The 10,836-nt window shown below is 39.4% G+C and overlaps 4 protein-coding genes across 6 annotated transcripts in view; all 4 read right to left on the bottom strand.

Moving 5' to 3' along the window:
* LOC111478455 (UDP-glycosyltransferase 72E1-like) overlaps positions 1-1,210 on the bottom strand; it is a 1,636-nt gene extending 426 nt beyond the window's left edge. The window contains 1 exon segment of the mRNA XM_023122727.1: positions 1-1,210. This exon segment is cut by the window's left edge and continues 1 nt beyond it. Coding sequence (XP_022978495.1) covers positions 1-1,139 — 1,139 coding nt within the window. The 5' untranslated portion in view covers positions 1,140-1,210.
* Positions 1-10,836, bottom strand: part of LOC111478507 (vegetative cell wall protein gp1-like) — a 446,768-nt gene that overhangs the window by 193,945 nt on the left and 241,987 nt on the right. The window lies entirely within an intron of this gene.
* Positions 3,399-6,068, bottom strand: LOC111478484 (BES1/BZR1 homolog protein 2-like). 2 transcript variants are annotated; one of them, XR_002717473.1, is made up of 4 exons: positions 5,615-6,068; positions 4,046-5,041; positions 3,816-3,883; positions 3,399-3,725 (listed from the first exon to the last, which is right to left on the bottom strand). XR_002717473.1 is itself a non-coding variant. In XM_023122762.1 (2 exons), exons 1-2 carry the CDS (start codon positions 5,837-5,839, stop codon positions 4,307-4,309), a joined length of 960 nt encoding a protein of 319 aa, XP_022978530.1. In that variant the 5' UTR covers positions 5,840-6,068; the 3' UTR covers positions 3,885-4,306. The 2 variants fall into 2 exon arrangements, 1 of the variants encoding a protein (XP_022978530.1); XM_023122762.1 differs by lacking the exons at positions 3,399-3,725; positions 3,816-3,883 and having other exon boundaries at positions 3,885-5,041.
* Positions 7,562-10,604, bottom strand: LOC111478426 (protein CPR-5-like). Of its 2 annotated transcripts, none has more exons than XM_023122678.1 (5): positions 10,151-10,604; positions 9,770-9,822; positions 9,258-9,293; positions 8,405-9,121; positions 7,562-8,266 (listed from the first exon to the last, which is right to left on the bottom strand). In XM_023122678.1, the coding sequence occupies exons 1-5, from the start codon at positions 10,560-10,562 to the stop codon at positions 7,733-7,735; spliced, it is 1,752 nt and encodes a 583-aa protein (XP_022978446.1). In that variant the 5' UTR covers positions 10,563-10,604; the 3' UTR covers positions 7,562-7,732. The 2 variants fall into 2 exon arrangements, with proteins under 2 accessions (XP_022978446.1, XP_022978447.1); XM_023122679.1 differs by having other exon boundaries at positions 9,770-9,826; positions 10,155-10,604.

Raw genomic sequence — 10,836 nt, 5'->3', positions numbered from 1 at the left:
ACTCCGTTCACCATGCTTTCTATCGACGAGTTCCACCCACAGTGCGTCACAAATCCCCTCACCGATCTATGCCTCAAAATCTCCGCTTGTGGACCCCACATCGGAACCACTAAACCCACCTCTTTCGTCCTTTTTAAAAACCCTTCCGGCAGGTATTCCGTCGATGTCTTCTCCGTCGATTCCGTTTCCACCGTGAAAAATGCTCCCATGGGATCTGTCCCTGCTGGTGGCCGTATTACCCAAATAAACCGCTGCTGACTCAGCTCCAACCCCCATGCCAATTCTGTGATTTGCTCCGCACATAACGTCCCTCCACTCCCAAACGAGATGTATATCACCGACTCATCCGGTTGCCGGTCGAGCCAATTCAACACCTCGCTCTCCAAATTGGGCTCGCCACGTCTTGCCAACGGCCCAATTGGATAAATCGGTACCTTATTGACTTTCCCATTACAGAGGGTCCCAGCTTCGTTCAATGCTTTTAGCGTTGTGGGCTCCAGATCCTGCCACGTGTTTGCCAAGATCCCATCCGCCATTCCAAGCTCCCGTGCGACACGTCGAAATTCCTCATGGACTTCCTCCAGACTCACCTCCAATGCATCGATAGTGTCCTCGAACCGGACCGAGCTGCAACCCGGGATTCTCAGCGGTTCGTGGTTGTACGCGTGGGCGTCAAGCATTTGTTTGTCCATACATGGGAAAAAGAAAAAAAGCGAGAGGAACCATGCACTGGTGGGCATGAAAACAAAGCCCAACATGCCAAGTTCGTGGGCCATGGCTATAGCTTCAGTTCCGAAAAGGTCAACGATCAGCGCCACCGGACGGGGCTCAGCGCCGGCGATGTAGGACCGAACGTGGGGGTAAGAGCCAGTCATCATGGCCTTGATTCTGTCGACGACGGGAACGGTTGGGTCTAGGCTGGATGAGGAGTGACGAATAGGGACGATGTTGACGGCGGAGGATTTTTGGAAGAGAAGGGCATCGGCGGCGGAGGAGGAGTCCGTGTTAACGACAAAGAGGGTGGTTTGGAGGTTGTGGTGGAGGACCAGACGGTCGGCCAGCTCGAGGAAGGGAATTAGATGACCCATTCCGGGGCTGACCAGCAATGCCACGTGGGTTTTGGGTTCTGGAACAGCCATGGCGATGCCAGAAAACAACAACAACACAAAGAACACGACCAATCCTGAGTGTTACGCTTGCTTGTAGTCCATGGTGGTATTTATTTAAATATCGAAACTAAATACATTTTTTATTTTCTAAAAAAAAATTACAATATTGGAAAAATCTCATTTAAATTCAAGTCGGTAATTAATTATATAAATTTAATGTTTTATTCCATTTTCAAACAAAGATTAAAATGAAAGAAAGCTGAAACCGAGTAAAAAAAAAAAAAAAATGGTGAAAGATTGGCCGTCCACGTGTCGTAATTACGTAACAATTAATTTTATCTTAAAGAAAACCATGGATTTATATTATAATTAAAATTAAAAAAATAAAAGCATTGACCTTCCGATACAGCAACACAAACCATATATAGCAGTACTTTTCTAATAATCATATTAGTTTAATAATTTTTGTTAAATTATTAGACGACAAATAATGTTAATTTATTAGCTGTTTTGTTAGTTAATGGTGTGATTATTTGGAAGGGCGGTTGTGATTTAAAAAGTCCGCATGAAAAAGATGGGAGACTCCCCTGTAACTCGTTAGGAGAATGTATGAGTCACGATACTATTTAAAAAAACTTTACAATTTTGCTACTTACTCCTTGATAATGATGATGTTTTGGAAGAAATCAGATAATACCTACGGCTATTAAAATCAACATCAACCTATTGACTTATTCATAAATTAATTATTAATAAGAAATGAGAGCCATTTCAGAAAAATTTAAAGAAAATAAAAGTTACTATAAAATATAATAATTCTATAATTAGTTTAAGACGCAATTAAGCAAGAAAAAATGCAAGTACTTGAGAATTAATTCACATTTAAATCAATTAAATGTTGAGTAAGAAATATTTTTCCGTTTATTTATTATTTTTAGGATTTATTAATATTTTAAATTTCAACTCTCTTAATTATTGTGGAGAAAAATGGGGCCGGTTCATAATTAGCATTATTTCCTTTTTTGTACTGACTTCAACATAATTACTTAATTATCGTGCTTAATGCAACGGCAAACTATTTTGAAGAAACTTAATTGAAATCAAATTCTTTATTTAATGTATTAATTTTTGTTGTAAATATATTTGACAATCTACCTATATCTTTCATATGCTTCATAGTTCACATTTGTATGACATTCATGACATTTAAATACTTTTTGTTATGTTAATGAAAAATTAAAATATCGGACCTAAATAATATGTCGATATTTGTAATTAGCTTAGATATGTTTATTTAACCCAGGACCTTGTTGGAGGCCCATACAAAGTAAAAAATTTCTGTTTAAATATGGAACGGAGGAGGGATCAAGGAGATTTCTCCCCATTAGCTCAAAGGAGCGTGAACTGGATTGTCTCCATCCTCATCCTCGCCCCATCCCACCCCACTTTTTATATATAAATATAATTTTTCTAGTTTGAAATTTTAGTTCTATAACATGATACTAATATTTTTATAATAGAAATTATATTTGTTCTATTTATTATATATAATGGGAAAAAAATATTGTGGAATCCAAAAAAAAAAAAAAACCATTGCTAATAAATTTATGCAAGTAATTGAATAATGGATCAATTAAATGAGTAAGGGGACAGCACCACATGGACAATGTCAAAAAATTAATGTATTTTCGTGGCTTCTTAATATTGTATGACAAAATTTCTTCGGATATACTAAAATACTCAATGAGATGTTCCTATTCAAAAACTTTGAACAATAAAATATTTAATTATATTATGCGACCAAAGGTTTTAAATGCTAATGACATAATTAAAAAAAAGCATATTGTATAGACAATATTCATATACTATCTAATTTATTCGAAGATTCCTGATACATTTGACCATAGATTAAACAATTATGTGACTGAGTCTATTCAATTTTCAATAGTAAGTTTGGTTGTATTCGTAATTAATCATATTGACCGTATAAATAATAGTCAATTAAGATAATTTTCTATACATGTGTAGTTTAAAGATTAAAATTAGACATTAAAGAAGGGCCATTTTTTAATGGCACCGGCTTCACATGTTCATTTTTTTTTTTTTTTTTTAATGTCAACTGTTTTGATCAATCAAGATGACGGCTCCACGTTCATTTGAAAATCAATTTATTTATTTTTATTAATAATGGATATTATATAGTTTTCTAATTTGTTGGTTTATGCATTTTAGAATATTGTTTCCATTGTAAAGTATTGTAAGACTAAACAAAAAGTATTTGTTAACATAAGCCCAAAATTTTGTAGCCCTGTTGAATTTCTTCTGAAAAGAATGTCAATATTGGGGAGATGGGCTTTATAAACGGCTGTGTTGAAATAGATAAAGCAGATTATTGATCATTCTGAGAGGCAGTTGCTGAATTAATTGGTCGGTACGTAAACAATCTGCGAAAAAAGAGCAGCACGCAAAGATCCACTGGCACTGGCCAGCCAAGAACACAGAGTACTCATCTCGTGGCCTATTTATGAGGCCCCACGGCCCCTCCTGCCTTTGGATTCTTTGCTCATCTGACCCACAGAGCACAACAGGGAAGGACACCACCCCACCAGGCTACCACTGCAGAAAGCTCAGTCAGTCGCATACATGCAATGTATTTCAAGATTTAACATTGACTTGACAGAAAAAATGTAATGACCCATAACTGACCAGGAAGAAAATGGGCAATGTTCATAGCAATTTTTCCCCCACAGTTGGTTGTTCGTTTCTATCACGTTCTGCAAAGATGGAAATTTTTATCAATAATGCCCCAAGCAAGATGAATTACAGATTCTATATACAAGAAATGTCTGATACAGGTGAGCAATCTCTACTCTAAGGACCATGCGATCCTGAAAAAAAATTGAAAGCACTCCGAGAGGGAAGGAAAAATATATAACCATGACAATGGCATTGTTCTTCTCATTTTCCAGTAGCGAATGATGTCCTTTCCTGGGCCTTGACTCAAATTTTGATTGCTCTTCCACTACAAGCTGTAGTAACGAGTTCAGAGTTTTGCAAGAAGGCGAACCAGGATCTTTCTAATGGTAGCAGAAGTGCAAGTCCAAGCAATGAAAGTAAACATATTTTGTGAACATAAACCAATAATCTTTAAAGAGCAGGCACTTAAGTTCTTGAAATAAATATCTTCGTGTGGATGCTTAACAACGGGCCTTCCCACCCCCAAGAGTAAGCTCCAAGTCGTCCACCCCAACTTCATGAATTCTCTCACCCTCCCACGCCTTCACTGCGCCACTCTCAAATTTCTCAAATTCAAACTCGGAGCCTCGTCCCCTATCAGAGGTAGCACCCCAGCCCATTGCTCCATGTCTGTCAACTGCATCATGGAGAGAGTTTTGCTGACTAACTGGTTTCATCAGATTAAACGTAGGGGAAGGAGGAGCCACGGAAGGTGCCACAGTCTGGAAGCTGACCCAGCGACCAGAGTCCACAGTTGAAGCGTCCGACTCGTCACATTCGGGGATTGTAGCCGGTGTAAGATGGTGGCATCTTGTTGGACTTGAAGGAGCGGATACAGCAAAGAATGGATGGCGGAAAGAGGTTACATAGCTATTTGGAATGGACTCCCAGTCTGGTTTTCGCTTAGAACCCCTTGACGTCGGGGAAGAGAGAGGTGGTGTGACAGGTGCACTGTTTGATATTCTGAGAGGAGGGAGATTAGCAGGTATAGAGGATATATTTTGAAGAAATGGCAGAAGATAAGAAGATGGATTCCCATCAAATCGAGTTGGGCTTGGAAAAGAGGACGAGGAAGGACTGGCATGGTAGGATGGTACAGGACTCGGGAAGCAGGAAGATTGTGGGCTTGGTTGAAGAGAGGAACAGGCACTCATGTTTGCAGAAGTGCCAATATCAATCGGAGGTGGCTTGCTTCCCTGTACAAGGTAACAACATAATTGGTAAGAAACATAGACAAGAAATCAAACATATTGCCGAAATCAGAAACTGCTACGCATTTCACTCTTAAAAGTTGATGGAGACGCACCCAAAAATGGCGCGCGCATCAACTTTTAGTAGCATACAAACAACATCTAAGACATCGAGAAGGGAACGACACAGATGACAAACCTAATTAAAGCTCGTTAAATTGGGGAGAGATAAATAAACTGCTACACCTTTCTTACGTACTAATGAACTTCGAAGATTTAGACATATCAACTGCTTAAGAATTCTGGATCTAAAAGAGGAAACTACAACACTGATTTCTCATTCGGCCACTGTCACTTACTCATTTTATCAAATCAATAGATTCTTAAATTCTCGGTTTACCAAATATCCAGATCTAAGAACATCAAATCACAGAACCAAAGACAAAACGCGCAAGTAGTAACAAAAGACCTAAAATAAACACGGATCTGGACAAGAGACCATGATCATCACATTCCAAAATCGCTGAAAAAGTAAGTACACTTAAAAAGCAAGTGATTAAAAGAGAGAAACCACAAAACCTTGCGATAAGTGGTGCCATCTTCTTCAACCACCCAACCAGCCTCATTACAGAGTGCCTTCAGGACCTCGTTGTTGTCACAGTGTTTAGGAAGCTTATAGTTCCCCTGAGCTCTAAGACCAGTGTAGATCTTAGCAGCAATGGCCCTCCGACGCCTCTCCCTCCTCTTATTATTCTCCCTTTCCTTCCACGTCGGCGTCCTTCCCGATGGCCCTCTGCCCGTCATGACTTCTTCAGACAGCAGCAACAAATCTCTCTGCAGCGGCTCCCAATTCTTCAGTACCGGCAATCCAGCTCCGGTATGGACCTTCTTCTCATTCTATCTAGGGTTTATTCTCGATCAGGGAGAGAGAGAGAGAGAGAGAGAGAGAGAGAAAACAGAGCGTGTGAAGAAAAAGTAGTGCAACGCATCACCAAGCTAACTTCGCGAGAAGAGCGCGTTCAATGTTGAACATCTTCACAAGGAACCGCACTTGTAGATTCTTCCTTTGGTTGGGGTAGTTTGGGTATTACAACCGATGTTTAGGGGTATTTTAGCGAATTGCCACAGCCGAAATTTTCTTAAATTATATTTCAGTATTATGCGTTAATTTTTTATTTATTAAAATTTTTTAATTAGTTGTCGCATTGGTGGGTCCCGGTAAAACACTTGTCAAGCACGTGGATCGGTTGGCTTTGAGCGAGGGAATTACGCTAAGCTAAACTCATTTTGGCGGGATGGGTTGCCTCTAAGTCATATTATTTATTAACCCCCTCGTTCCCATTTATTTATTATTATATTAAAGAATAAATTAAATATTTACAAAATTTTAAAATTTTAATTAATGGAAGCTTAAAATTTAGAAGGGCAAATTGTTAATTTACTAAATGGTCAATCCATAAAATAAAATATTGGGTCAAATTCTAACTTTATCTTGGACTCTTAATCGAGTCCGCTCCCTAGTCGTTAGAAAATACAAAATAAAAATGATGGAGGTATACAGTAAGATTGACCAAAAGTCTGAGTCAAAGGAAGAAGCCAACCAAGGTAAGGTGTAGGGCGTAGTGGATTGGGCGCCACCGGCTTAGCGGTCCTACAAAATGGCCACCATTATTGATTCCTCTAAGCTCCCTTCCAATTTCCCTTTTGGAAGCCTTCTATTTGTTTCTAACCGCAATTCAATATCCCCAACTCTACTTCACTCCTAATTTGGTCCCACCTTATAAAATTACTTAATTCTCCTTAAATTTAATTTTAGTTTATTATTAATATTTTGACGGTGTTCATTAAACTTTAAATAAAAATTAAAACAAATTGAAATTAGCATCGGATTCAAGCGTAATATTCCAAGTTTCGATTTTCACATTAAAATATTTATTATTTATGTATATAGTGATTTTTAAATTATTTCATGGATGCTTCCGCATGTGGTGTAATCTCATGGGAACATTGAAGATCTGCTAGCTACTACCTTATATTAAAATATTTATATAAATATAATACAAAGGCATTTAAATCTTATTATAAAATACTAATTATATGATTAATACATAAGTAATATGCGTAATCCAAAAACTACGCATGAAAATGATAGCCTAAAAATTAGAATAAGATGGGTGACGGAAAAAGGAAAAGAAAAGATTACTGGAATTAAAATAATGGGGGGAGGGATGGGACACGTGCGGGCGGTGGAGTTTATGAGGGCACAGAGTCCACAGAGGCGTAGGCGCACGTGCAGCAGACAGGCAGGCAAGCGTGCTTTTTTTGTCCTCCCCGGGGACCACCTCTCCGTCTCCGCGTCTTGTCTCGTCCCTTCCCCCCCCAACTCCCTTGGTCGACGCTACGTTAACCACGTGGGGGACCTCTCTTCTCAGTTCTCATCCCCAACAATAATATATTATTATTATATTCAATTAATAAATCGTAAATTTTAAGGATGTGTTATTGTTTGAGGGACTAAAATATTGAGGAATATGGGCTTTCTCTAACACGTGGCTGAGCCCATTGGGCGCTATGGGCTTAAGCCAACGGCCCAACCGTTAGATAATAACTAATACAAGATAAATAATCCAATAAATAGGATTCTACTACAAGATAAAATGCAACTCAGCTCGAACCCAAAGCAGCCATATCCTTCCTTCAGTAGCCGTCTGCTGCAATCAGTTCAGTAACCAGGAGAAAAAAATGATCTTTCCATGCACCTACACCTGCAAATGGTATCAGTCCACACAACAATGGCAGAAATACAAGAAGAAGGGCGTAGAATACAGCACGGCGAATCCAATATGGCAAGATTGAGTGACGATTTTTCCCTTGAGAAACTTCGACCGGCCCCTGTAAGATCAGAAACAGTGCTGATGTAAAAAGATTTGCACATAAGTGCATTGAGCACATGATCTCCCAAAACATGAGCCAATGCAATCCGCTTCCTCCCAGTGTGTCTATGCAGAACTTCCCAGCTAAACCGCAGGCTACTCCAAGCAACAAGACGATGAAAGTAACTGGCATTGCCTGATTTGAAGTAGCTGAGCGTTGGATTAGCAAGTAAGCTATTGCAAGAATCATGATCCCACCGAACGCCAACCGGCTCACAACTTGAACTTGACACCTTAACATATGCCATCCGGAGTTCAAAGATGCCATGGGATTTGGCATCCACCAAGATTTTGAGTCCTGTAATGAGCATAGAACCTCATGTAAACTTGAACAATATGTGATGAAAAAACTCATCTGATAAAGTATGTATTTTTCAAGTTGCAGATCGACGAGTGTGTGAAGCGAACCATAACAGGAAGAAGGAGCTGTACTTGCCTGAGTTGGTGTACAGATTGAAGTAGCTTCAGAGATTCTTTGATATGAATAAACATATGCTCCATAAGAGAGGGCAACCAACATTATAAGAAAACCAGCAACGAGACAGTCTCTGCAGTTCTTAAGCAGTTCCGATTGTCTCGTGTCTTCTAACTGATTCTTGAACTTCTCTGCCTTAAAAGAGGCTTTTGATATGCCCATTGCCAATTTCGACCTCTCAAGATTGTTTAATTCACAATTGAGTGCGATTTGTGTCTCTTTCAACTTTAATTTCCTCAATGCAAGGCCAAACTCCAATGTTCTAAGATCGTTGGAACGTGCCTGTTCGACAACAGATCTTTCGAAAGTGCCAACGGATACCTCATTGCTATGGCAACCAACTGGCCGTGGGGCAATAGAAGGCACATCGTCTGTCAGTCTACACAAAGCTAACTCCCGACCCAATGAATCAGAAACGCTTTCATTTACCTCTTCAATTAAACTTAGTTGATCAACAGGGGCATCTGTCCTAGAAGACTCTTCCAGACTAGAGCTACTTGTCCCATCCCGTTTCCTATCAGGGGTCAGATCCACGGTGATGTTTTCTTCTTTGCGCTTGCTGGAGAAATTCACACCAGTTCTAGCAGATGATTCACTAATTGATCTAAGAGTTCTTAACGTGCTGCCAAACGACTTCTCAAATTTCTTCAAAAACCAATCGAGCTTGTCCCCAAAAACCTGTTTCCATACAACCGGTCAAAGATCAGGCATGTTGAAGGGACTTCAGCATCTTGGACTCTGGACAATGCTGAATGAATAAGAACATGTAAAAACGAAATAGTCGGCAAGAGCTGTAGTAAGAAATCGAACTTACATTGACCAAAGATTCTCTTATAGCTGAAGTGCAAATCTGCAGGTAGACAAGATGATCTTGCATCATATGGCTCAATGCATACAATAAGCAGACCAGACCAGACCAAAACCAGCAAATCAAGATTAAAACCACACCTATGGCTACATCGTGAGAGTTGCAAAACAAAGCAGTAAAATCATTCACGATGAATACGAACCTTAGAATAAGACTGACCCTACAGCCCAACCCCACCGCTAGAAGATATTATCCTCTTTGGGTTTTCCTTTTTGGGCTTCCCTTCAAGGTTTTAAAACGCATCTACTAGGGAAAGGATTCCACACACCCTTGTAAGGAATGTTTCGTTCTCCTCTCCAAAGTGCAGAACAATTCACAATTCATAGAACATTGGGACACTGCTTACTTTGAAAGTACTACTCTTAATATTCATTGAATATTGCTTCACATACGTAAAATAATAATAACTTTGTCTCAAAACTTCTTCAGGCATTCATAATATAGAGACGATAGCGTACCATTGAGAGATGATCAACAGACATCCTTTCACTAGACATGTCCTGCCTCTCAAACACCTAGAATCACACAAACACGACATGGTTAACCCTACGAAGATAGCATCATGATTTGGCAAGAAACAGTCCATAAATCTAGAGCTTTGTGATCATCAATGTTCTACTATTTGAACCATAATAGGAAGCCACTAAATTTGCTTTCCCAGTTGAAACAAATTTAACTTCCACTAGTTAAATAGAATTGGGATCCAGCTCCTTGAAGAAGAACTATGCATTGAATTAAGAGAAATTTGGCAGTTTAGAAGCATGAAAACGAAAACAGCGCAACCAAGAGGCAAAAATTTACCCTAGCCTGTGAAACCCTATGAATCAGGAAAAGAAGACGAACCTGAGAAACAAAAGCTGCGAATGACATCCCCAATAAAAGCGCCACGCTTTCAAAATCACAATCGACACGCCGCGGTTGGACAAGTAGAACCTTGGGGCGTCGGCGTTTGCAATTGACACCTCTGTGTATCAATCTTGCGGGAGAAGAACAAGAAGAGGACGAGTAAATCAGTTCTTGGGCGTTATCAATAATAACCTTTTTCTTCTTCTTCTTCTTCTTCCTATATCGATTTGAGCACGGCGGAGGGTCGTAAAGCGTCCGGGTTGAGTTCCCCGGAGATGAGTCAGGCGCCGTAATTTCTTCACGGTCATTGTCGGTGGTTTCATCGACAAAGGCGCTGCAAGTGGGTGCACAAATAGGGGCTTCGTCCATGGCCGACTGAAAAGGCGCGGTCACCTGACTTACCATAGACTGGAAATTCTCGTCGATTTGAACCCTTCTCTACTTGTAAATGACTTTATTTCAAACGGGTTCCGACAATTTAAAATTTGGACTAAATATATACATTAATAAAAGTCCAACCTTTGACTTTTAACCTAAAAATTAACATGATTGTCTGGCAACACAATCATAATTCATTGACATGTAATGATGTAATATTTGGAGTCTAAAATTTAGATTTGGCGCTCCATAAAACTAACATTCATGGTCAACTTTACAGAGCTAATTAAAATTTAGAATT

Source organism: Cucurbita maxima, unplaced genomic scaffold (assembly GCF_002738345.1).
Source record: "Cucurbita maxima cultivar Rimu unplaced genomic scaffold, Cmax_1.0 Cma_Scf00004, whole genome shotgun sequence".
NCBI classification, from domain to species: domain Eukaryota; kingdom Viridiplantae; phylum Streptophyta; class Magnoliopsida; order Cucurbitales; family Cucurbitaceae; genus Cucurbita; species Cucurbita maxima.
The sequence above is the reverse complement of the archived record's forward strand: the minus strand, read 5'-3'. Positions and strand labels throughout refer to the sequence as shown.

Bases quoted from the DNA above. Each gene is read 5' to 3' on its own strand.
- LOC111478426 (XM_023122678.1), bottom strand. From the start codon at position 10,562: ATGGTAAGTCAGGTGACCGCGCCTTTTCAGTCGGCCATGGACGAAGCC. The intron at 9,823-10,150 runs GTCTTCTTTTCC...GATTCTAGGTGT, and splicing joins AGCTTTTGTTTCTCAGGTTC to TTGAGAGGCAGGACATGTCT. The intron at 8,267-8,404 runs GCAAGTACAGCT...TGCTCATTACAG, and splicing joins CAATCTGTACACCAACTCAG to GACTCAAAATCTTGGTGGAT.
- LOC111478484 (XM_023122762.1), bottom strand. From the start codon at position 5,839: ATGACGGGCAGAGGGCCATCGGGAAGGACGCCGACGTGGAAGGAAAGG. The intron at 5,042-5,614 runs GTTTTGTGGTTT...TACCTTGTACAG, and splicing joins ATGGCACCACTTATCGCAAG to GGAAGCAAGCCACCTCCGAT.